The sequence below is a fragment of the Hirundo rustica genome, chromosome 14, assembly GCF_015227805.2.
Source record: "Hirundo rustica isolate bHirRus1 chromosome 14, bHirRus1.pri.v3, whole genome shotgun sequence".
NCBI classification, from domain to species: domain Eukaryota; kingdom Metazoa; phylum Chordata; class Aves; order Passeriformes; family Hirundinidae; genus Hirundo; species Hirundo rustica.
Genome location: NC_053463.1, coordinates 8,126,036 through 8,152,205, shown reverse-complemented (window position 1 = coordinate 8,152,205; position 26,170 = coordinate 8,126,036). Strand labels below are relative to the sequence as shown.

The following is a 26,170-nucleotide window of genomic DNA, read 5'->3' as shown; positions in this document are numbered from 1 at the left end:
GCTGAGTTTGGGAGGAGGGAGCTGTGCCAGCGTGCACGGGATCCTCGGTGCCACAGCAAGGACAGCTCCAGGGGACATCCCCTGGCTCCCACTGGGAACGTGCCTTTTCTTCTAAATAAATAAACAAATAAATAAGTCATCCTGACCTCCCAGTTATTTACAAATTTGCAGTCACATGGAGAGCTGGTGAAGCCTCCTGCTTTTAGCTGGGCTCAGGACCAGCTCCTAATGACACTTGTGGGCGATGGATTGTGGGCTGGCACTGCTGCAGCGGGGATGAGAATGCAGGCTTGGCTCTGGACTTCCCCAGTGCAGAATCATGCCCAACAAATTAAATTAAATTAAATTCAGTTATACTGAAGCCTGTGACCCCTTAGGAACCATTAAAACGTCAGTTAATTAAAGCTGGATTTACCAAAGGTGATGAAACAAACTGTCATCTGTTAATCAGTCAAAATCTGAAACTGCACAGTTCAGGGGATAGTTTGAGGTGATCAGACAATGGAGTAGGTTACATTTTTTCCATTTTTACTTGCCTATGTAAAGCTGCTTCCTGACACAAAAGAAAAAAAAAAAAGTCTTCAAAATGTTAGTGATTCCCTAAAGAAGCCATAAATGGGACCAGTTTCCATTAATAACCCCATCCATAGATCACAAGATTTGGGGAATCTGTTTAAAGATTAAAAATGTCAAGGAAATATATTTAACTGAAAGGGCTCAGTTAGTACTAAAACTAGCTGTACAAATAATCAAGTAACCAATCTTGATTTTACCATTTGCTTTTACACTTGCTTGTGAACAAATCAAGATAATCTCTCTTTGAAAGAAACAGGCCAACTAAAAAGGTATTTTCTAGAAAGGGCAGAATCAGAGGAACCTGCCTGATTTGTTTAAATGGTAATTGTAAAATGAGATCACTGGAAAAAACCACAGATTTCAGAACCAAGGACCTGCTCCTTAGCAGCCACATTAAGAGCCGGTGGCGTATGCATGTCTCATCTCACATATCTTTTCAAAAAAACTAATTAAAAACATGGCATGGTGTCAAGCTTTTGTGTAAGTCTAAGTCTCATTTCCATAAACTAATAGAAGCTTTTCTGGTTCATCAACAAGCCAGTGACAGCACAGGCAATCGGTGCCTTCCTAGGCAGTGCCCACTTCTGGGGTATGATAGAAAAGGGAGATGCTAATAACCTCTGGGGCCTTATTTCATGAGTTTCAAATAAAAAACCCTCGAGGTAGGAGGTAGAGTGAAACAAATAAGGGACTCAGATTTTCACCAGGAGTAAGTGTTTGCCCTGCCACCACCTGTACCTCCTCAACACAATCATACTCTCTGACATCCAGAAATTAGTAAATGCTACTTTCAGAGATGAGTAGCTTGTAGGTAAAGGTAATGCCACTGAGACTTGAAATTTAAATGTTGTTTCCATTAGATTTGAATCCCTGTTGTTTCCATTATATTTGAATTCAGCTGCTGGAGAGCAGCATCCACTCATCCTTCCTTGTCACCTGCCCTCAAGGGTCAGCAGCTTTGACAGGATTCAACCATTATGTAGGAGGCAAAAAGACAATTTTTTCCCAGGCATCTTTAGCATGTCCCAGCTGGAGAGAGATCCTAGACCTCCCTCTTTTTTTCTCCATGAGTAAGGGGTGATTCCTGCTTTGAGTTTCTTGAGAGGACTAGAATTAGCCAGACAATCAAACTGTGAAGTGGGGTAAACCATAACATTGTTCAGGTTGGAAAAGCCCTCCAAGATCATCAAGTCCAACTACCCCAGCACTCTCCAGGTCACCACCACATCATGTCCCCAAGCGCTATCTATGCATGTCTTTTAAATCCCTCCAGAGATGTGACTCCAACACTGCCCTGGGCAGTTTGTGCCAGAGCTGGACAGTGTTTTCTGTGAAGAATTCTTCCCTAGTACCAATCTAAACCTTCTCTGGTACAACTTGAGGCTGTTTCCTCTCATGCTGTCCCTTGTGCCCTGGGAGCAGAGCCCAGTTCTCACCTGGCTGTCCCCACCTGTCAGAAGGTCCCCCCTGAGCCTCCTTTTCTCCAGGCTGAGCTCCTCCAGCTGCTCCTCATTAGATTTGTGCTCCAGACCCTTCCCCTGCCCTTATCTGGACATGCTCCAGCCCCTCAGCATCTTCCACACAGCTCCATTCACAAAACAGCTCCTGACACCCCTAAGAGCTCACAGGCAGCCAATATTAAAGCTCGATTAAGACTGCAACTCCAAGTGCTCGGGTTTTGCCCTAAGATCAGTTTAAAGGCTCCCCCCACTTCCGCTCTTGCTCAGCTCACTGCAGTTTCAGGCACCTCCTGCTAGAAAAGAGATGACCAAGTACATGGCTTAAAAGAAACAGCCCTTAAAAACTCCAGCTTCTTGTCTGCAGCTTATTTTAATGTGTGCCAACAAACGTGAGCCTCAGGTACGATGACTCTGAAGCACAGAGCAGGAAGGATTTGTGTCACAGTGCTTTGCATCCCAATCTATATGGAAAATACAACACAGGTGCTGGAATTGTGCAGTTGCACTGCTCGAGAAGAAAATATTTCTATTTTTTTCCCCAAATTCTGTTTTCAGGAAGCCACCCTGAATCACAAAAGGCTCTTGCTAGCCAGGCTCACGCTCATTTATTTGGCTGTGCTGACCCCCAGAGTCCAGTGCTCTGTACAGCACATCCCGAGCCAAATCCCATCACATCCCTCACCCTCTTTCCTCCCATTGCCATTAATTCAAGGAGATTTTTCTGGAGTGATTGCTCCCACAGCCTGGGGATGATTGCACCCTGCCAGCACCAGAGAAAACAGACATTTACCCTGCACTGACCCAAACAGCTGCATGCATTTGAAACTGCAGAATTAACTAGATAAAGGGGGGGGGGGGAAATTGCATAGGCATTATAATAAAGCACATAGAGAATCTCATGGGGAAGCTGTCTGGTTATATCTAATATCTCCAGCCACACACCTGGGAAAACCTGAATTATCACTAGATAAGCACCTGCTGGGGCAGAAAGAATCCTTTATATCTGCTACTTGAGTCTGGAGAAAGCTGATACTATTCTCTAATATACATTTTTAGGAATTCCTAATTCCATTTTTCTGAAAAAATTGTTTGCCATATTAACTATCAAACATAGCAATCAGACATTATAAAACACACAGAAAACGGAGCGGGATTAATTTGGGTTAATTATTCCTAAGTAGTTGCTGCATAAGAGAAATTGTTTAGACCACAGTCACAAAGTTAAAATCACTGTGAGACACCAGAACTTCCCCAGGACAAGAGGATACCGGAGCTGAGTGATTCGTCACCTTTTTTTTTTTTTTTTTTTTTTTTTGAGAGGAACCCCACCTCAATAAATGAAGTGTCTTTCTCTAGCACTGAAAAATCACAGAGTTTCCTTTACTCAAATTCAGGTCTCCTTGGAGATGAGGGTTTGCAGCTCTTTTCTAAGCAAGTTTAAAACACCTACATACTTTTTTTAACTTTTAAAACTCAATGCCACCTTCAGTGTAAGAAAGAAAAATCAGTTTGTCTTCAGGTAAGAAGCATTTTTCACAAGCCAGATGGGAATTATCTTCCCTCTCCCCCCTTCACAAATGATAAATCTCTTCTGTCTCAATACACCCTTCCATGAAAACAGAATCTTTCTTCTTGGCTGTGCTCCCAGGTCTCTGCCTGGCTCTGCACCACCCTGTAGGCTGACACTGGTCCCCTGAGCTACAGCAGCAGCTGAGGAGACATTTGTGAGCAGGGACATCAGCCCTGAGTCTCCTTTGTCACCAGCATGGGGACACCAGCCTCAGGACATGTTGTCATCGACACTGTGCACACACAGAGGACAAAAGGAAAGTGCTGAAGCGTGAAAGAGAGAAAGAAAAAAAAGGCATAATAAATAACATCCTGGAAAGGAATCAAAGAGAGCCATCACTTGATGTATCACCATGTACTTCCCAGGAGCTCTGTATCAGCAAAGAGGCTGATGGCACTGATAGATCACCCCTGCTGGGACAGCCCAACCAGGGCTCCCACCTGAGCCTGCAGCCTTCAGCACAGCACCTCGACTGCATCCAGCCCCCAGCGCATCCCCTGCCAGCAGGATCACGGTGAGGAGCATCACATTCCTTCAGTCAGCACCTGAGGCTGCAATATTTTGCCACAGATAAACACATTATTTGCTGGAACACATTAAACATAGAATAACTTTTCAAGAAAATATCCATCTCCAAGCACAGGGGAAGCCAAGACAAACCTGTGGTGCTGTATCTTCAACTCATCATCTCCTTCTAGAAAGACATCCCCTGCACTTAGGGAGGGGTCCCAGAATTTTTTCTTCTTGCAGCATGAACATCAGAGACGCAGAGAGGAGGCACAAAGGAGAGAACACAAGAATTCCCTGTGTCCTGGCACAGGATGTCACCACCAAATGCCCAACAGCTGCCACCACCTGTGTCCAAGTGAGCCCCTCGTGTGACACAAGGCTGAGAACTCCCCCTGCCTCGTGCCTGCCATTTCTCCTGCAGCTCCATCCTCTCTGCCTCCCGCTCCCCTCTGGCCACAGGGCTACGATGTCCTCTGGAACCTGCTCTGCCAAATCCCCCTGGCAGACCACACCACGCTCTGTGACTCCCACCGCTGCAGCTCTCCCAGAAACCAGCCCTGTGTGCACCTGGTGGGACAAGGATTTTGGGAGCAGTTGGGGATATAAGGTGTTTGTTGCGAAGAAAAAGTGGGAGACAGTCCAGAAGAGGGATTAAAGCTTCCCTGCACAGGGTGGCTGGGGAAAGGGAGGAGGGATGGACACAAGTGAGGCAGCCAACACCTGTGCTTCAAGCAATTAATCTCAATTAATGTTAAGTCATAAAGCAGGTGCTCCTGCTTTAAGTAACTTGCTTCCCACTTTTTTTTTTTTTTCTTTAATATTGTAAAGATACCAGTTTCATTTTGTGTTAGATAAACCAAGCTACTCCCAATGCCACACATGCTTTCAAAAACAGGAGCATGTTTTATGTTCAAGATGCAGCTATTGAAAACAACTTATGTAACAAGTTAACAATCTCAACTGATTTTTGAGACCTAAAGCCCTGCTCTTGGTGGTTTTTAAAACCTTTTTCTTGGGTTGTCCATGTATTGGTACTGTGGTGCACCACATATCCTGCAGCATTTTCTCTATCCAAAGACAAAGGTAAGGGGGGTTTTAAGAATAATAAAGGACAAAATATTGTGGAAAGAGTATAATGTCACAAAGTATAGGAAAAACATTGAAAAGTAACATTTAAACCACTTGTGGTTAGGAAAGAAGAACAGATCCTTTGGGACAAGGATTCATACTTTAAAGGGCCCTTTTGAAGTTTTACTGAGTGGAGAAAACAAACAAACAAAAAAACCCAACTCTAACATTTAAGACCAGTAATTCACTGAGCAATATGCTTAGCAGAGGCTGTGGAGGTTTGCAGTGAAAGAAGGAGGAGGCTCATGATAACATATTTTGTAAATCAAGGCCAAATCAAATGCCTTGAGTCTCAGCAGCTGTGCCAATTAAATCACATTCAATTTGCTGAACAGGAACGTTAACATTAATCACTTTGGCAAATTTCTTAGAATATTTCGTGTCACTGAGTAGTTAAGTGATTTTGTGCTTGTTTACAGTGCAGAATAACATTCTGTGAGGCAATATCATCAGTCACTGAGCAACTGTGGGATGCTTTAGGAGCCCTGGGTGGTTCTTGGCAATGTTTCTGTAGTGGTCCTTTGCCTCCTAGAGGCTTTTTTAAATGCATCCAACAGATTCTGTTATTTTTCAACTGTAGTTATTCTCTGCCACCTCACAGCACCCTTTGCACAGTCAAAGAACAAGATTCCAGCCAGAGCAGAGGCAGTTTTGCCATCTGAACCCTCCACGGCCACATCCTGTCAGAGCTCACAATCACTGCAGCTCCGGGCACAGGGACATGGGGAATTCCTCTTTGGCCTTATTTATTCATTTGGGCCTAAAAACGAACAGGTTCATCTTTGATCAGGTGTTGAAGTTTCCATAGCTGAGGTTGTTTCCTGCCCCACCTTTGATTCTGGTTCTGGATGACTCAGGTACCAAAATCACACAACATCTCTGCTGCAGTGATGCCTTGGGCAGGCTGACCTGGAACAGAGACTGGACAGAGCTGGAGAATAAAGTAGATATTTATTGAAAGGCCTTTAAAGGTACACCTTGGGCAGGAAAAGAGCCTGGCGGGGCTACACCCAGGGTGGACCCTAAATGGTCACCAAATGGACAAACGGTCACGAGGTCTCACACTTTTATAAGTTTTGGTCATTTGCATATTGGGGTTTAATTGTCCAATTCCAGCTCCAGGCTGTGAGGTCCTGTCTTTCTTGTTCCTCCCTTCAGCCGCTGTTTTTTGTGCTTTTGGGGCTGAAAGTTGTCCTTGGTGTGCAGCAGGAACAGGATTTGTTTTGTGTCCCTGCTGTGTGCAGAGAGCTGAGTGACCCTGAGTGTGAGCTCAGAGCTGCACCCCTGGGCAGCACAGAATGTGAAAAACATTAAAGTTATAACTGAAGGCATCAGCAGTAGAAGCACATCTCACCCTGGCTTATTCCAGCATGTGTGATACCCAACAACAAAGGGAGCAGCTGCTTTTCTGACCTTGTAACCCCGCTGGGTGAGTTTTTCCCCTATTTTCTTTCCTTTCCTCTCTACTTTCCCTTTTCTCTCAGCAAAACTCTAACCCTAACCCTCACCCTTCTGAGGTGAATAAGGCAAGGTGGCAGCTACTGCAGTTTCTGCCCTGTCAAGGGTGAAATGTGGGGTGGAAAATATGCCCAAAGGTGAAAATACGAGATGCAAAAAAGAAACAATAATAGCAGAAAAAAAGATCAGGCAGCAAAATCAAGGTAGTGAGTTTTCTCCTTGGATTGCCAAAGCTCTTCTTCAGCTGCAGGTTCATAGATTCATAGATTTATCAGTTTGAACATGAATAAAAAGGAGCCAGCTGCTCAAGAGAAAAGTAATTTTGAAATGGAACGAGGAATAATTGCAAAGTCCCCCAGCTGCATAGAGCAACCCACAATATGTCATTCATTATCTGTGTGTCAGGTAATTAAATTTCAGGATCCCACATGGTAAATTTGATGTTGTACATTGGAATTAACAGATGAGGGAGGCACAAGGAGCATTTCTGGAAAACCAGAGAGCTCAGTGAGATGTTTTGTGAGCATAAGGCAAAATGACTTGGGTGACTTGGTTAATGTGTTAGTTTATGGTGTTATTGAGAAATATTGAGCCCTAGGTGCTGAACTCTAGTTTTTTGTGTTTTCTCTCTTCCCAGCTGCATTCCCTCAAAGGTTCTGTCTTCTGCCAACAATGCCCTGAACCAAAGGCTCCCCACCCCCAAGAGAAATGCTTTTAACTTCCCTTGGAAAAGGAGCAGAGCAGAGTCTGGGACAGCATCAGAGCTTGGCATCAACATCTCATCACCAGCACGTGTGAGTGGCACTCCCCCACAGCAAGGGGCAGAGTCACCCCCAGGCTGGTACCTGCTGTGATTAAAGAGGGGACAAATAAAGCCATGGGATGAGATTGTTCCTCGTTGTCAGAAGCCAATCATCTCAAAACAGACCCAGAAAAGTTTAATTAGTCCAGTTTTTATTCAAATTAAATTATGGGGAACTACAGTGTGATTTTCTTTCATAATATAAATACGCCAGTGAAGAATGTTCCTTGAGTCGTTCATGGCACTGGACAAGACATCTGTCAAGAGAATTACTTTGCAAATCCTTTGTCCTCCACACTCATGCAAAAAAAATCTTTAATTTAAAAAACGAGCTTAAACAGTCAACTAACTTGTTACAGTATACTGTCAGCTACTGAACCAACAAAGTCTGGTTTACAAAACCAAAAAAATTCACGCCCGGGTAAATTATTTCACAATCATTCATTACCCTTGAGGTTCTTTATACATAAAATATACAAATTAAAATTATCAATATTTATTTATTTATTGTCACTGTAGAGGAAAATAATTTATAAACCCATAAACAAAGATAAGGGCAGATGAAAAAAAGTGAATGAGACCATAATGGCTTGCACACTTCCAAACACTGCAGCTTTGAGCAACAAATTATGCTCAGATGAAAGTGATTTTTGGGCATGATGCGGGCAAAGGGGGAAACTGCTTTGATAATGCATGAATAATGAATCCCAAGGGTTGAGACCGAGCTGCATTCATCTGTTGAACCATCACAGCAGCTTGATGAAGAGCATTTATCTGTTGAGCCACCATGTTGGCTCAATGAAGAGGCAACACACCTCACTGGATACTGAGGATTTTGGTCTCCAAACAATGTAAACCAGAGAACAGTATTAAGCTTTTGTGGTGGTGACATGCAAAAGCTGCCAAGTGTATTTATGGTAATTATTTGTTGTACACATCCATAAAAAGACACTGTTTGGATAAACTGAATGAAGTGAAAATTGATTTTAATCACCCCCAATTTATCTATTAGGCACCAATGGAAAAGATGGACTTTATTCAAGCTTGTTTGACCAACAGATAGCTTGAGGCAAATCTCCCCTGCTTTGCAAGCCCAGCAGGGTGTGCAGCACACGTGATGCTTTTGGGGTGGGGGCTCAACCTGGGGAGCTTTTCTGTGAGAGCAAAGCCCTCTTTAGGAAACCCAATGGGGTCAAGCACAGGGTGACCCCAAAAAGAGATTACAACAGAAGGAGCTGAGGAAAGTGCTCATATTCACAAAGGACCAACTTGAGGAAGAGGTCCAAGTTCAGTCTGTAAAGCTTTTACTAAAGCTCCTGCAATAATTTGTCTGATTTTGGCCCAGACTGTAGTGGGCAGCTTATCTCTGTCTTCAAGCAGTTCACGTAGGAGCCAAGAAACAGAACCACCAAGTGACAGCTTGTCCCCCAAACTACCCAGGAACCAAACTCATGGCACAAGAAAATTAAATTAGGGTATTGAAATTGTAAAATAACCAATAATCTAAGAGCCTACTGGTGACTGAGGTAATGGGTTTGAATTTACTTCATAATGCGGAGCCCAATGCCATGTTTCCAACATTAAAACCAGCACAACAGATCTTTCTTACAACATGACACTTCTTGTGCAGAGAACATACAGAGCCACACCTACACCACAGCCAGCCAAAACCACACTGGAGTGCATGAATTAGATCCAGAAATGTCATTGAAGACCATAAAAAGCAATCCAAAAATTATTTTAAATTCTCTTATAAAAATATTTACAGTAAAATTTGTTAGTGCTAATGCTACGTTTTCAGCCCTAGAAAAAGGCAATCTGAAAAGGATCTGGCTCAGGTGCTCAAAATCAACAATACAAACACGAAACCACACACCAAAGACAAATTCCAAAAGCATTTTGGGGGTGGGGGGTACAGCTGGCTCATCACATGTTACGGTTGTTTGTATTGCATAGCTGGAAAACGAGGTCACTTGACTTGCATAACACTGCATCGTTTGGGAAGGAAGGGAGAAAATGTGTCATTTGCCATCGAGGAGAACTGGCTGCAGCTGGGAACAGCATCACTTGTCCCTGGCAAGGGCTGTGAGTCCTAGCCCTGTCCAGCTCTGGGCAGAAGTGCCATTTTACAAGAGCAGAGAACCACCAAAACCTGTTTTCCTTATGAGCAAGAAAGGTTTATGAACAGATGGATGGCAGCAGATAAAATTATCCCACCTCCAGGTATACCCACTTTTCACACCTGACAAACACAGCAAATTGCAACCTTGCCCCTCTCTAGCAGTACCTACCAATTTTCATCTCCAGCCCACATAAACTCATAGTCTCTGGATAATATTTGCCTTTACTCCAGTGAAGCCAGAGGTGTGAGAATGTTGGCTGGGAACTGCTCCTAACTGTTGAGCTGCAGTTGGGCTGTAGTTTACAGAGGGGTTTATTTAGCTTTATGTCTATACCAGATCTAACAAGGGCCACTTGTGCCCAAATGCTTGTCCAGCCTTGCCCAGTCACCTCTGCCTAACAGGAGATCCCTCCCCAGACTGAAATTGTCTGTTCCATTTTATCCTTTATTCCCAAGCTGCATGGAAGGGAAACACCTTTTGGGCCAGCAAATTTGAGTCTGTCCCAGCTGAGGCCTCATCACCTTCCTTATGCCACCATAAAGGTGCGTCTCAGGACTCTGATCCGAAGGCAGCTGCAGTCAGGGAAACGTACATTCCTACCAGGGTACATTCCTGCCTGGATACATTCCTGCCAGCCTCAATGGCTTTTACAGTAAGCAGCACCTCACAGAAGAGCAGCACATCACACTATTATTTTGGCACATCTCGCTGCAGATTGTAAAACTCAAAGCAAAAGGTTTAAAGGGTATTATGGAAAAGACTAATTTTTTTTTTTTTTTTTTTTTAATTACTATTTTAAGGACCTCTGAGCTCACATAGAGTAGAGTGGAAGGGTAGACATAAAGAGTAGTAATGCCTTTTCTTTAGAGAGTTTGCCCTTGTTTGTAAAAGTAAGAACATCCAGAGAGGAGTGGCAGCTACCTCACATTACCCATGAGAGGAATGCCAGCCCCTCTGCAGGGCAGTGACAACATAGGCAGGCGCTGTTTCCCCCACAGTGAACAGGCACCCATCTTACAAGGACTGTGTCAACTCCAACTCCAAAGACTACACATTTATAGAATTAACCCCCTCCTCTACAAAAGCAGCACAATATGATGCAGCTTAAATCCCACTGAAATAAATACTTAAGTATTTTTCTTTTCTACTGCCTAAGGTCACACAGAGAAGATCTATGGAGACAGAAACCAGCATAACCACACTGGACAGCTGCCCACAACAAAAAGCCTCAGCTGATCTACAAGGAGAAAACAGAACCAAAAAAAAAAAAAAAAAACAAAACCAAAAAAAACCAACAAGAAAAAGAGTAGAGACAATATTCTTCATTAGATCCCTTTAGCTGGGGAGCTTCTGGGAACTCACCTCTGTATGCAGAAGCGTGCCAGAGCTCATAGGGAGACACAAAAAGGTATTTTAAAGTCAACTGTCTTAAACAGAAAACTTTGAGAATTTGGTATATAAGCAAGACAGATCCCTTACATCTGGATCTAGATTTGTCTGTTCTGAATAATCTTATGAGATTCATATAATAGAGGAATGCTTTCAGTAACAGCAAGACTGAAATAGCAATTACAGCGACAGTGATTAGTTAATCTCCATGGTCTGGAAGCATTAAACACTGCAGGTATTTTACTTGGCTCATTAATCCCTGCCTGGGTGACAGAGGGCTCTTGCTGTATGGAATGTCTCTACATTAATGGCACCATAAGGTATCTTTTAACATCTAAATGCTCTATTATGAAATGGCATTGAGACGCTGGACAGAGCTAGAACTGAAGCTTTCAGCACAGCTGAAACGTGTGGGTTGGGAACGTTTTCTATTCAAGCAACATTTGTTTCACAGGAGCAATAAAGCCCGTGGGAGCAGCGTGTGTTGTGTGGGGCTGTGGAGTTCTGTGTGGCTCAGGTGCTGAGAGCTCAGCCCGGGGAAGGCGCTGCCCAGCAGGTCCCGTCACGCACAGCACACAGCATTCATGGCAAGTAGAAAAACCACATGGTGTTTATTTCCACAAGCATTTCGGGGATACATACAGCAGTCCAGTGGCATGTACAAACGTATGACTGAGACAGCGTCACACTTGAGCCAGACCACCCTGTTCCAGTACATTTCTGCTGTTTTTCTCAGTTGGAACTTTCCACTGCCAATATTGAAGTCCACCCTCCAGGCACAGTGAGTAAGTAGTTCAACCAAGGATGTGCAGGGAGCATCAGTAGGGAAGAAATCCAGAAATGTTCATTTTTACTCACATGCCCAAACATAGCAGTTTTGTTTCACACAAGAAATTCCGTGCCTGCAGTCCAAGCACAGTGTTTATCTCAGGACACATGCCATCGAGAAGAACAGTTGATTGCACCACAGATAACAAGCAACACCTCGTGTCCAGCATGGAACACGTCCCCAGAGGGATTTTTCACTTGGCTATGCAATCCACTGCAGAGTGGATGATGCTTGCAACGTATCACTTGTCATGCTAAGACATTAACAGCAATGAGATGGGTCAAGTCAGAGGTCAGTCATCTTCCCAACACCACCTAGCTGGATCCACTTCACTTCTGCTCCTCACATTGGCTTGATTGTGTGTCACAAGGGTTTGTGAATCACAGCCACACCTGTTGTAAGAACAGACAGACAGACACAGTTACGGTAGGAGCAGCTCCTGGGTGGCCACGTGGTTACAATCATCCTGCAAAGCCAAAGGCCAGCAACGAGGGAGGTGTCTACCACTTCTGTGAAAGTTTCTTCTACTGAAATCAACATAAAATACACAAAATCCATAAAATTAAAGCTTCAGGTGGCACAGCCCTCAAGTTTACGGATGACCCCACTGCTGCCCACTCTCCCACTGCCTGTTTACCTGCATAACTCCTCCCTGTGCTCATGCTGGTTGGCAACAACGTCCACTTGTCTGTGCTGGGGTTGTAGTACTCCACGGAGGCCAAATTGCAGGAACCATCATCGCCTCCCACCACGTAGAGGAGACCATTCACCGCACACACACCTCAAAGCAAAGCACAGATGGTGAGACATGGGCTGACTCACCCCGCACAGCACGCTGCTGCCACATTCTGATTCACTCCCCAGCAGATCCCTCAACTCCCATTTCTATCTTTCACAACCCCGATCTCATACACCACGAGCACATGAATTGCATTAAAAACCACACACACACAACTGAGCCAACCACCACAGAAAGGCTTATCGTGGTTACCTGCATTTCTTCTGCACATATTCATGTCTGCTACTTGCTTCCAGGTGTTTGTCCCTGGGTCGTAGACTTCCACACTCTTCCTCACCAAGGGCCCGTCGTGGCCCCCGGTGGCGTAGAGCAGCCCGCTGAGCACTCCGACACCTGCCGAGCACAGCCAGGTCAGCCACAGCACAGGGACACGGCTGCACGTCCCTGCTTCTCCTCTGGGCACGGCCCTGGCCTCTCCGAGGCACTTTCAAAAACATGGGCCACGTGTGCATCAAGATCACCGGGCACAAGGTCGACTCTGCGCCCACCCGCCCCGCGGCACTACAGCGACCTGCACAGTAATGCCTGGCAGCTGTCAGGCTGCCCCAGATCAGCAGTCTGGTCCCATGACATTCCTCGGCCTTTATTCCACTTGCTCTCTGCCTCCCACCCCACCTTGTTTCTATCTGCCTGATATTTTCTGCCATGGGACCCTCTACTTTTCGCCTGATTCCCCCTTTGAGAACTTTTACTTTTTTTTTTTCCTACTGCCATTGTGCCACATGACTTCATCCCTTGGATGATCTTCCTCAACAACTTACAACTCACAGCTCTTGAAGCTGCCACTTGGTTCCTCTCCTCCCACTCCCACCCCAAAACCTGGCGGCACTAGGCACAGACAAGGTGCCTCCAATGCCACCTTCTCAGCCATTTCTGAAGGTCCCTGGCTGAATCTCTGGGGATGACAGGGATCTTAAAGCTACTTCTGCTTAAAATAAGGTAAATTAGTTAATTAAAATGTTCACCAATCCATGAGAGTTAAAACTTCCAGCAACATATCTTCGTTAATAGGTTCAAAGGCCTCTATTAAAATTAACAAGGTGGGATGTTAGTAAAACAGAAACAGATCTGAATCACATCATTTCAACCATGGGCATTAACTGGTGTGTAAGGAGGAGAGGGGCCCTGCCAGCCTGACACCAACAGGTTTTTGACTTGGTCCCTGTGCAAGGATCTTTCCAGATCAGAAAAGGACAGGAACAGCTGCTGAGCCAGAGAACAGGCACCACCCAGGCTCAGCAGCTCCATCAGGAGCATCCCCATCTGGGGACAGGTACACAGGTCTACCACTGTCAACTCTCCCTTCTCCAAATTATCACAGCTTGCTACTGCTGGGTTTGGTTTAGGCCAGCCATGTCTCACCATACCAAGAGGTGATGTCCTAACATGACATTGGGATTCATGGTTCACCTTTGGCAAACATATAATTCATCTCTAACTGCCACAAATATCCACCTTACTGGGCCACATCCTTGGTGTGGATGAAGTACTCCAACATGCACAACTTGGGAAGGGCAGAACACATCCAAATGTGTGTCCCGGCTCCTGAGCTGTAGCAGGCGTCTCCCAGTTCACTGGGAAATGCAAAGTCACTTAACTGTACCTAAGCCCAGCAGCCCTTGGCATTTGACTATATTCAGCTGTTAACAGAAATTTTATACTTGTAAGAAATAATTCAATGGGTAAACTAATTTAACAGCTAAGGGAGTAAAAGAGTTGGAAACACTCAAGATTTTTCACATGAAACTGCATGCAGGGACAGGACAGGGGAAGCAGCAGAGGAAGGGATCCCCCCAGCTGGTCCAGCAAACACAGGAGTGTTCAAAAAACGTGCAGATGTGGCACTTGGGGATGTGGTTTAGCAGTGAACATGGCAGTGCTGGGTTAATGGTGGGACCTGATGATCTTAAAGGTCTTTTCCAATCTAAAAAAAAAAATTATCATTCTACAGAACCTGGGCAGCACCCGCACATCCCCACAGTCCCCAGTGCCTCCAGGGACTTGGGGACACCTGTCCTCACCCCCACTAGATGTCAGCACAGCGACAGCAGCACAGAGCACGGTGTCATTTCTGGAGCGGTACAGCAGATCGTGCTGCAGCACCACTGGTGGCCAGTAACACGGGGCAGCCCCCTCCAGTCCCTGCTGGAGGGGCATCTGGGGGACAACCAGAGCCTGAGGAGCTCAGCTTTCAGGTGGGGAACAGAAAACTGCAAAGAAATTTGGCAGGGGAGTAGGAGCCTTCCTAACAAAGGACTCACTACATGGAGAAACACTTGTAAAGCAGCACTCAGAGAAGAGTGTTTCCAACAAAGACAACTCACTAAAATCCATTTCACTACAGGCACAAAATTCTTGCTGTTTGAACACACTGCCAACAATAGGAGATACTCATTCTGCTCTCCTGGAGGACTGCACTGGACTAGGTTTAAGCAGCAAGCAGATACTACAAACCTCTTCAACAGAACTCAAACCAACAGTGTGTCCATATTTACCTCACCTGGGTGTGGAGAACAGCCTCAGACTGCCCAGCTCAAAAGGGAACTCCCACCACAACTTAACCTGCAGGGCCATTTCAGCCCCAAAGAGCAGACCCCAGGCTTGGCTGTGGGTAACTGCACAATTTAACATCAGGGAAAACACACGGCACACACTGAGCATAAGGACCAACAGTGACAAATCCCCATTCAAATGAAGATGATTTTAAATGCAGCAGATAAGAGCTCTTATCCCTTTCAGAGAGGAACAATCACAGAGAAGACAAATTGCTACCTGGCCCACAATCATGTAGGAAATTAGAAACCATCAAGACTAGAATCCAATCCTTTTACAAGTCCTTTCCTCTAATCCTCCAGATCAACAACTCTTGACAACAAAAAATAAACTAAAAACTAGCTAAGCAGGGACAATCTGAGATGAATTTTGTTATCCTACACATCACCCAATTGCAGATGTGCTTTGTGTGGCAAAGCACCCACTGGGTGCTTGCAGGAAGATCCAAAATGAAAATTCATCTGAAAGGAAGATCCGAAATGAAAATTCATCTGAAACCCTACAATGACAGGGGAGAGGGAGGTGCAGCTTGGCTTTCCCATGCCCAGCTGTGTCTGCAGCTGGCAATTTGGAAAGAGAACTCTTTGCTTACAAGTGAGATGCATCTGTTAGCAGGGCTACTTAGGGACACCGAGCATTATTTCATTAATCCAGAAATCAATCTCAATTTGGCAGATCTCGTCAAAGTCCGGAGAGCTGCTGAGAGCTTCCACGCCGTTACGTTTTTACCCCTCACGAGAAGCGGGGGGCACATAAGAGGTTGCACTTGCAAGCCCAGCAGTGCCAGATCCCACTTTCCCTTCCTGCGTGTGAGCAGAGAGGGTGGTGCCCGTGGCGAGCAGTACCTGCCCCGCTGCGCCGCGTGCTCATGTCAGCCACGTAGGTCCACTCGTTGGTGGCGGGGTTGTACTGCTCCACCGTGCTCAGGCACTGCCGCGACGCTCCGTCGTAGCCCCCCACGGCGTAGAGCTTCCCTGGAACACACAGAGCCACGGCTCACCCCGCAGTCACAGCCCGGGGGGACACATCCTGCCGGAGGGCGGCTCTAGGGAACGCGCCTAGACCTGCTGGGGAACAGCCGAGCACAGGGACCTGGAGCGAACTCGCAGACACGAGCGGCTGTAGAGCTGTTAAACTGTCGGCAACACAAGGATACAACACAACAGCTTCATCAGAAGTCACAGCCCAGGGGGTTTTCCAAATTACTTGTTGGCCCAGGAGAAGAGGGATAATCAAAGCTGTTCTGTTGATGGAGGGTTCCCCCCGTTCAGGTGTGCTGTCTCTGCACATTAATTACAGCATCACATGAGCAATAAATACAAAATAGCCTCTTATAATAATGCGATACCTGCAAAGAAACCCAGGCCTGATTTTGTAGAACTTGTGCCAAATCGAAACCCAGAGGTGCTGCAAGCAGAGCTGAGGCTAGCTGGTCACTGGTGGCCAGAGATGACAGCACGGGATACACCGTGCAGTGAGGGTCCCCTGGGGTACCCAGCCCTCCCTACCTCAACTGGCTGAAAGCTGATAAACACACACTGAACAGCACAATCAGATACCATGGGACTGCATCATACATGAGACAAGGCTGATGCTCTACTGTGTCCTCTGTTCCCAGCCTGACTGATCCTCTCCCCGTCTTCCAGTATCATCTATCGGCTTGTTTTGCATTTAGGAAGTTAATTCCCTGGGCAGAGGAGGGTTCTTCTTACTAAAGCAGCCAGCACAAGGCATTCTGGTTCAAGTCCAGGTCTCCTAGATGCTACAATAAACTATTTAAAAAGCTCGACAAATATGTAGAAAAATTCTAACCTAAATTTTTGTATAAAACCTAGAAATAATATCAGTTTTCAATCCATGACAGCGGAGCCTGGCCATGAATGAGCTGTGCAATTTTTGCATGCACAAGACTCCCACCAGCAGTTATCTTCAGCCTTAGGCTTTTGAATCCTTCTGGTTTTGGATGTTTGCAAGACTCGAAGAACAGGCTGGCTCTTTTCTTTCTCCCTCAGGCCCACTCATGGCCTCCTTCTGCATCTCCTGTCTCTAGGAAGATTTTAAACTCTTATTTGTGCTTGCAAACTCTTCTTTGGTTCTGCCTGGTATTTGTCAATGAATCAGGCAAGAGTGCTAGTCCAAGCAAGACAAGATAATTTCCCTGGCTGGCACAGATTATTAGGTATTTACAGTATATTTCAGATCATCAGATCAATTTTTGTCACATTCAGATGAACCCTGTGGATTAACTGCAGGCTGAAGCTTGTTCCCTACACCAGTATGATCAGCTCTTGTGCCCATCACATGCCCTCATAATTTTTATCATGGACTCCAACACTTATTTGTGCTTTCAAACAAAGCAAAAGAAAAGGATTTCATAAGTCACCAGTAGAAAATCTGTCCATAGAAATGCATCTCTCAGGTCCATATTTAATACTTTTTCTGCATTCAAGCCTCTTGAATAAATTCCAGTGATTGACAACAGCCCAGCACTTCCCAGGCATGGGCCAATTTTGAAGAAAGTGCTTCCTAAATATGCAAATTTTTAATTAATGACCACTATTTATTCTGACTTTATCTCCCTTCTTCTTCTCACATAAACACATTTTATGCACATGAACGTATTCCATGTACTTCCCACTCAAACGGGTCAAACCAAAGCCCTGTACAGCATGGTTTATATGGTTTATAACAAGGCTTGTGCCAAAGCTGCTCTGCGCTGCACTAACTGGAAAGTGCTATGCCACACTAACGTTCAAATAAAGCCTTTCACTTGCTTCAGAATAGATTTTGTAAAGGAAGAAATGGTTCCTACTTAAACTTCTCATTCTCCTGAGTCCAAACCAAGCTGCTCAGTTCCAGCTCCCTCAAATTTGGTGCTGACACCGAGCTGCCAACAGCTGCCACCATCCTCCCAGGCCCCCACCTCGCTCCGAGCTGCCGCAGCACCGGCCTTTGCTGCTGTCAGCCTCTGCTCATTTAGGAACCACAGCAGAGCTCTGCCTGATGTCAATAAACACAGGTTTTAGTATTCCTGCCAAACCACCATCTTGGGGCTGTGGGACAAACTCTGTTCCTGCTTCTGTGGCTGAGCAGATTTTCCGTGATGGGTATTCCATCCACGCAGCGTCTGTCGGCAGCAGCAGCATCCACTGCACAGCAGCGCTGCCTTTCACCAGCCAGAAGCAGCCCAGGAAGAATTTGGATTCAAAGAAGCCTGCACACACCTAATTGCATTCACAGGAGGCAGGGGCTGGTCTGATACAGGTTTGAGGCTCTTGGAAAGCTACACGTGATTTTTCACCAAGATAAAGAGGAGAATGGAAAAAGTTGCAGCAATTTCGTCATATAAAATCAATCTTTCCCAACTGGTCTAGGGAACAGTTCATGCCATTCCCTCCTACTGCACTTCATCATTCAGGCTTCTGTTTGACACGGTAACACTTGCTTGATGGAAATGGCTGCTGATTTTCTTACCCTCCACAACTCCAACTCCAACACTGCTTCTTCTTGTGTTCATGGGAGCCACAAAAAACCACTCATTGGTTTTATAGCTATAGGCCTCAACTGATGCCAGACCTAGTTAAAAAGGGGATACACAGGTTTTCTAATTAAAAAAAAAGAGAAGAAAAAAAGATTGGTGTTGCACTTTCATCTGCCTTCCACCTCCTCCCAAGCCCGTAATTCCCACCACGCTCCTGCAATCCCACTTCTTAATCCCTTGCCCTTCAGGCTGGGACCAGCACATCAATGCCACTTCTTCAGTGGCTGAGAAAACTCTTAACCCCTGCCCTGGGACTACTGCTTCTCCAATGTGCTGAGGACATCAAGGTGAGCAGAGTCCAAATTCCAAGCCCAAAAGCCCCACATCCTTCCAAGCATTACAAAACGTCCATGCAAAGGTTTAAAAGTTCCCCCAGATCCTGCTGCAATAGTTAATTCAGGGCTTAAGCAAGTGGCAGAGCTCTTCAGCAGAGGCAGAAGTGTGAATCTAAACATGCAGCCATGCCAAGATAAATCCCAGGCACACACACCCTGTAAGATTCCTAGCTAGTATTTTATTCATGTTGCTATGAAAAATTTAACTGAAACAAACAAAAAAAAAAAAAAAAAAACACATCCCTTTTCAGCCCAGAAAAAGCATAATCATGCAGAGAATGAGGCTGAAAGAACTGTATCACTAAAGAAAATCATAAGGGTGAGATTCTCTGCAATTACCAACGGGTCAGAACGCGCACGCAGGTAATTACAGCACACGCCAAATCCCATTCCTGGCTCTTTCTCTACAGAACCATGGAGGAAGGGCACAGGAACGGCTCTGGAGCTCTGCAATCCCTGCAGGGCCTCTGAAAGCACTTTTTCTCAGGTCAGGCACTGCCTGGTTTTCGTCCGGGCACCTACCAGTGCTGCCATCGAAGCCGCCCACGGCGTAGAGGAGGTCGTTGAGCACGGCGGCGCCCAGCGTGCTGCGCCTCTCCTGCATGCTGGCTATGGACGTCCACTGGTCCTTGACGCCGTCGTACACGTCCACCGTGCGCACCCGCAGCGACCCGTTAAAGCCCCCCACGGCGTAGACGTTGCCAGCCATGAACACCACGCCTGGGAAAGAGGAGAGGGCCTTCGCAGCAAACGCCTTGGGAAGGGAGCGGGATGTGTCTAGACCGCCTGCCAGGGTGGGAAAGGCAGCTTGGGAAGAGCGGAAGGAGGGAAAGGCTTTGGTGTTTTCTGCGGGTCGAGAGTGTTGAAGTCGAGCACGATAAAACACACGTGGTCACGTGGGAGGTGGAATGCACATAAAAACATGGCAGCACGAGGCGCAGATGGAGTTCACACCTGAATGAGTAATTCTGTGAGCCAGAGGGAACACCAAATGGTGAGGCACATGCACAACCCTGTCAGATGTTTTCGGAGGAACACTCCCAGCTAAAGATCTGCTCTCCATCACCCACTCCTCCGCACCAAGGGGGACTGACTCAGCTCCTTTGATTTTCACTAGGAAACCAGCAAGAAAGACTGGACCCCTGTGGGCTGCCAAGACAGCAGTGGCGGAGGAGGGGAAACACTGATGGAGGAACAGCCAGGAGAGAGAGAGGATGAAGGGAAGACAGTGGCTATGGAGGGCTGATAGGCAGGAGCAACCCCACTAGAGAGCAGGACATCCGCTTGAACATGAAGGAAAAGATGTCTGTAGAGAAAGAAGAGGAAGGAATGGCAAAAAGAAAGAGCTGCTTGAGGCCAGGAGTACAGAGGAAGCTAAAGGGAGGACTAAGGACACCCATCAGTGCTGAGGAGCTGCATTAGGGGAAAAAAAGAAGGTTGCAGCAAAGTTCCCTTTACCTGCTCTGCATCTCCGTGAGGGAAGCTCAGCCACCTGATCCCAACGCTCCTCCTCAAAATCATAGCACTCCACACTGCGAATGGCTTTGGGCGCTTGCCCACCCACCACAATCATCACCTGCAGAGGGAAGAGAAGAGCTAGAAAACCTCAGACATGACCCTGGGCAGCTGCTCTCTGCAGAGAAACCATCATCACAACCTGATCAAGAGCAGCTGCCAAAACATGTGCTGAAGGCCAGCTAGAATCCTCTGCAGTGACACTTATTTCAGGCAATTATACTTCAAGGGGGAAAAAAAATTTCTCTCCAATTTAATGCGTGCTAAATTTGGCCACCCCATTTGCCCTTCCTCACTGTGTCCCAGGTGGGCAACTTGCCCAATTTCTCCTTGAAATACAAAACCTTTTGGCACCACAGCATACCCAAGACTCACTGCAAAAGTATTTTTAAGTGAAGAAGATTCCAGCGTAATTTCCACTGGCGGCCCACTGTTTAGTCATTATCTCCATGGTGGTGCTAAAAATAATCAATGCCACTTAGCAAATAAAAGGTGACAGCTGCAGTGCCACCCGTGGGGAGGTGACACTCAGGGAAATCACCAGAACTGCCACCACCCAGGGGGTCTGGGCTGCTGAAGGACGTGATCTGTCAGCTTCATTAAGGCTTTTGGCTGCCACAGGTTTTGGAGCAAATGCAGGAATTAAACCCTGAATTCCTTACAGGTGGGGAAGAGCGATGTCAAGGTGGTCAAGGGCAACCTCAGGAGTGTAAGAACCACTCTGCTGGGTCAGGCTGAGGGTTCATCCAGCCCCAGAGTGCGCTACCAGCAACAGCAAGGGGAGGACACGGGTGGGAAAGTGAGAAGACCACAAGATCTGGGCAGAATGCAGTGTGGTCCTTCCTAAATCTGCCCCATCTGCTGCCAGAAGACAAATCCCCACGGACAGGGGTGCCAGGAGCCTGCAGCTCTGCACTCGAGGGTGCCCATGGCTCTGAGCCTCAGCTGGGCCCTGCCAACCAACACCTGCACAGGCAGCCAGCCCCCAAAACACCGGCACTGCAAGCAGCTGGACCTGCACTTTGTTCAGCACACATGTCATTCAACCCCCCACAGCCATCGAGAGGGAGGATTTGCTCCCTTTACCACAGCAAATCAGCGGGACAAACACCCCCCAAGACAATCTGATTTTTACAAGGCCGAGGAGCTAGAAACAAGATAACAGGGCTTCAAATATAGATAAAGGGTAGATGGAAAACTGACTTTGGCCTCTGCAAGTCAGCTGGGAGTAGCTGAGGGGATAAGATCATCACTTGAATAACAAACTTAACTCCAAGCAGCACTGCTTTAAAAGTAGAGAGCTAGACAGCAATTAAAAGAATTTGAAGAGCATGGAAATAGTGACCTATTTGATCTACAAAGATGCAAACGTGATATTAGAAACCAAATTAAGTCTAAATTAACAGCCTGACTACTAGTTGTGTAACAGTCTCCCATGGCAAGCTGCAGGGCTTCACATGATTACAGAATTAAGGGATTTCACAGCAGACAATAATCCCTCATCAGCGGGACCAAAAGGCCAGATGAAAGTTCCTCAGTAACAGGATTGCTCAAAGATCATCACCTCCTTCCCTTTCTTCACAGTTCAAGAGAAGGGAGGAGAGACCTGCAGAAGATTTGGGTTTGTACTCATAGGTCATGCTACAAAAGATGTTGAGAACCTCTGAACTCACTGATTTGCTGTTGCTTTTTATCCTTAACTACTCTAGTCCTTGGAACAAGGGCCATGTCATCCCCTCACGATACCCCCAAAGCTGTATTCTACCAACTCCATCTCAGCAACAGCAGGCTGAAAGGACACTGACACAGACTGCCACATGCTGCAAAACCACGATTTCTCAATGGCCAGTCCAGTATCCAAGCATCAGAAACAGCACAGATCTCACACACCATCCCACAAAGCAATCTCATTTTTGTTTGTGCTTGGAAAAATAACACTCTGGTTTTGATGTCCTGGAACCTCCGTGGCAGTCTGCTGAGAGACATTGTGCCAAACTGTGTTTATCTGGGGGGCACAGGGAAAAGTTCCTGTGGTCATTTGTTTCCTCACTAATAAAGTGGTGGCCAGAGCATCACACACCTGGGATAAACCTGGGGAGTAGCAAGGATTATCTATGCAGTTGCTGCTTTGAGTCTATTGAAATTCACCTCAGACTTCCTGCCCACAGGGCTGGGTGCTGTTGTTTCCTGCTTTTCTGGCTCTTGATTATGGATACAGGAAACAAAGAGACACCCACTGAGACCCTCCTCAGCAGAGCCCCACGACACTCTTAGCAGGCAGCAGCAACCTCAGCCAGCCCCCCAGCACTCCAGCACCACTCCACAGCTCAGCCAGCCACCAAACCACTTGTGGCTGACAAAACGGTTCAAGAGCAGAGGTACTCCTTCCCCTAAGGGTTTATCTAAGTTTATCCAACTTAATTATGCTTCCTTGCTGGGCACAGGCAATGCCAGAAGAGGGAGTAAAACACTTCCAAGCACAACCACTGTTAGTAAAAAGTAACACGGCAAGTTCTCGAGCTCCTGTCAGAGACTGAAAATGCCACCAGGAACGGGGTGAGGTGACACGAAGGTGAGGTGACAAGCTCAGCTTACCTTCGGCAAGCTAACGGGAGTCCTTGGCTTTGTCCTGGGATTCTTGATTAGCTGCCTTTGATCCAGAGGGAGCAAATGATATTTCATGGCTTCAATAAGGAAGTCTTTACAGGTGTTGTTATTCTTGATTAAAGCTTCCTCTTCGACTGTCTGAGAACATGCACACACAACAAGGATCATTGACAGTGGCACAGGTCACACAGAGCTTTGTGGAAAGAACATGTAACCTGGAATTTCCCTTCCAATGTACCAAAATTATAAAAAAAAAAAAAAAACAAAGCAGGAGACAAACACAGACAAACCCAGCTCTTTCCAAAGAAGCAAAGCAGTAACATCCAAACTTCTCACTTTTTTCCAAGATCACTCACAAGAAGTGAGTATTTTATCACCCTCTGCCAAACACTTGATGCAGCAGAGGAGAATTCACCAGGAGTCTGGATACAAAGTAAGTGATTTCTTTTATCTGAGTCAGAATTTTTAAGGAGTGGCAGTATCTTTTATTCCACCAGAAGATACAGATAAGAGAAAACCCAAACCATGATGGGTTCATCTTATGAATACTGATTTTAAACCAATTGTATTGATTTTTTTAGACACGTGATAAAAGCATAGTAGTCAAAGAGCCCATATGCCACAGCCCCTTCTTTGGAATTCTCAGCTCACCATCTAGGCCCAGAGCCCAGGAATTCATTTATGAAGAACAATCTCCAAGTCAGACTGAGTCAGAGTGCCTCCACTGCCCATATGTATGCACAGTACACATCTCAAACCAAAATTATCACACATTACGTGTTTCCATTACGAAGTTTTGCCTGTGCATGAGAGAAAAAGGTTGCACGAGCTTGTAACACACCACCACTTTGGTACTTTCAGGGTGAAAAATCACAAGATAATAACTTATCAATGTTTCCCCTAGAGGGACAGCAGGTCTGCTCTCAGCATTGCCTGGCAGAGCACAGGTCCCATTTACAAGAAGATTTCTGAAGCACACATTGATTTCAGAGTCCACTCAGTTTTTGCTTTTACTCTTCTTTTTACAGACTCAGCAACAAACCAAATTGCCCATCTCAGACACAAAGAGCCAAGCCACTGATTAAGGAGCAACCAGCAGCTAGAGTGCAAGTATTAATGACTTCCTTGCAGACTAACCTGTACCAGGTAATCTCTGGGCAAAAGGGGCAGGCGAACATGCTCCATCAGCTTAGCCATGTGCTCTAAGCGAGATTCCTTCTCGTAGTTTATCCAAGAGATAACTGCTTCAAAGACCTACACAGATAAAGCACAATTAAATGGGGAAGAGAGAACTTCCTTGCAGAGTCACCCACCCAAAATTAGAAGCATGGTGATTTTAGAGCATCGAAGGAAGGGGGTGCAGATGAAAAAGCTGTGACTGCACAGAGCACAAGCAGCACTGTAGTAAAGAGCTGAGCTGACCACGCATGTTAACAAACAACTTCACATCTAGATGTGCTGTATCACTCCCAGAGCTAAGTGCATGTCCAGAACAATAATATAACTCCTGGACATTAGTGCTGGAAGGCAGCCAGGAAACCTAATGAGCCTGCTGACATTTGCACTGGACGTTATTCATTAAATCAGCCACAACAATTACTCCTGATAACTGAGATCTCCCTCCTCCAGGAGCCTGGCCACACAGTAAAGTCACTCTCATATTCAATCACTGCACCAGTTCCACCAGCCCCCAGAAACCAAGTGTTGAGGACAAGTTGCCCACACACACAGGACAAGCCCTGCCTGCAGCCACAGAGCCTCCGCACTGCACGCATTTCACTGCTGAAAATACTTGGATACTCCAGCTGGAGAGCAAGGGCACGCTGGGCTCCTGGTCTGAACCAAAATCTCGCTTCACTTCCAGATCCAGCTGGTTGAGATAAGCATCCAGAGCTGGAGCCCGTGACCGAGCGCTCACAAACAGCCCCATGGGCAGAGGCCTGGCGACGCGCAGCGCAGGACAAGCCCCGTGTGGGCCTGGGTGAATATGCATGTGCTTATATAACTGGGAGCCTCACTCACAAAAGAAAGGCCTAAAAATGTCACCGGGAGGGGGAAAGGCTTCCTGAAACACCCAGCAAGGCAGGAAGCGGGGCTGATGCAGTCTCGGATGCTGCACAGCAGGACCTGGATCACTGCAGTGGAGTTTCCCCACAGAGAGAGAATTAAATTCTGATGCATAACTTTCATCTACAGGCAACACTCCCCAAGCTCTCTCACTGCCCAGTTACTCAGGGGGGCTGAGCAGAGACCCCCTTCTGTCCTGTGCTTCCCCCAAAAGCATCCCTGGCCCTTCCCTCCAGCATGCCAGGCAAGCGCCCTTGGTTTCAGCTTTCTTCTGGGGTCACCAAATGGTCAGGCCAATTTGCACAGATAATTATTTCTTTCTTTCCATCCCTCCAATGACTCCCCAAGAAACCATTTTGTTTGGTCCAAGGTCACTAATTTGACAAAAATCAACCAAAAATGAGGGCACCGCCTTTCAGTCCCCAATTGTTGCTGATAAATGTATTTGCAGGAGGCCTTGGCAGACACATCCTGCCATGAAGGAGATGCAGAGCAGAAAAGGGTTTCTCCCTCTTAGGCTAAACCATATACTTTTAAAATGCAGTAAAGCACCAGCTTCATTTCCTGTGCCAACACAGTTCCTGCTGAACTGTTTGGAATTCAGGACACTGCAACAAGGATTTAAGCAACACAACAGGGAGCGGTGTGATCAAACCACAGCAAATGCTGAGGAGAAAAACTGCTGCAGAGCCTCTAAGTATTTTAAAATTAAAATGAATAAGCAAACAAACATTTTAACTTTAGCTATGAGGCCTTTAAAGTAGAAACTAGGTTGTTGTGAGATTTTCTTAATTGCAAATGAACGTGGAAGGAGAATAAAGCAAATGTTTAGCCGACAAACAGGCTTTTCATTAACCTCTTCTGCAAAAAAGGCTGAGCTGCAGAACAGGTCACAGGGCTGGGACATG

General features: G+C 46.2%; 1 protein-coding gene across 3 annotated transcripts in view; it reads right to left on the bottom strand.

Annotated features, from left to right (window-relative positions):
- Window positions 1–11,608: 11,608 nt before the first annotated feature.
- Window positions 11,609–26,170, bottom strand: part of KLHL3 (kelch like family member 3) — a 44,007-nt gene continuing 29,445 nt past the window's right edge. For all 3 annotated transcript variants that reach the window (XM_040078649.2, XM_040078650.2, XM_040078651.2), the window contains exons 7-15: window positions 24,333–24,449; window positions 23,184–23,333; window positions 20,532–20,649; window positions 19,596–19,793; window positions 18,672–18,773; window positions 16,043–16,171; window positions 12,837–12,977; window positions 12,483–12,626; window positions 11,609–12,237 (exon numbers count right to left, since the gene is read on the bottom strand). In XM_040078649.2, the coding sequence (XP_039934583.1) occupies window positions 12,209–12,237; window positions 12,483–12,626; window positions 12,837–12,977; window positions 16,043–16,171; window positions 18,672–18,773; window positions 19,596–19,793; window positions 20,532–20,649; window positions 23,184–23,333; window positions 24,333–24,449 (1,128 nt within the window). In that variant the 3' untranslated portion in view covers window positions 11,609–12,208. The remainder of the gene's footprint in view (window positions 12,238–12,482; window positions 12,627–12,836; window positions 12,978–16,042; window positions 16,172–18,671; window positions 18,774–19,595; window positions 19,794–20,531; window positions 20,650–23,183; window positions 23,334–24,332; window positions 24,450–26,170) is intronic.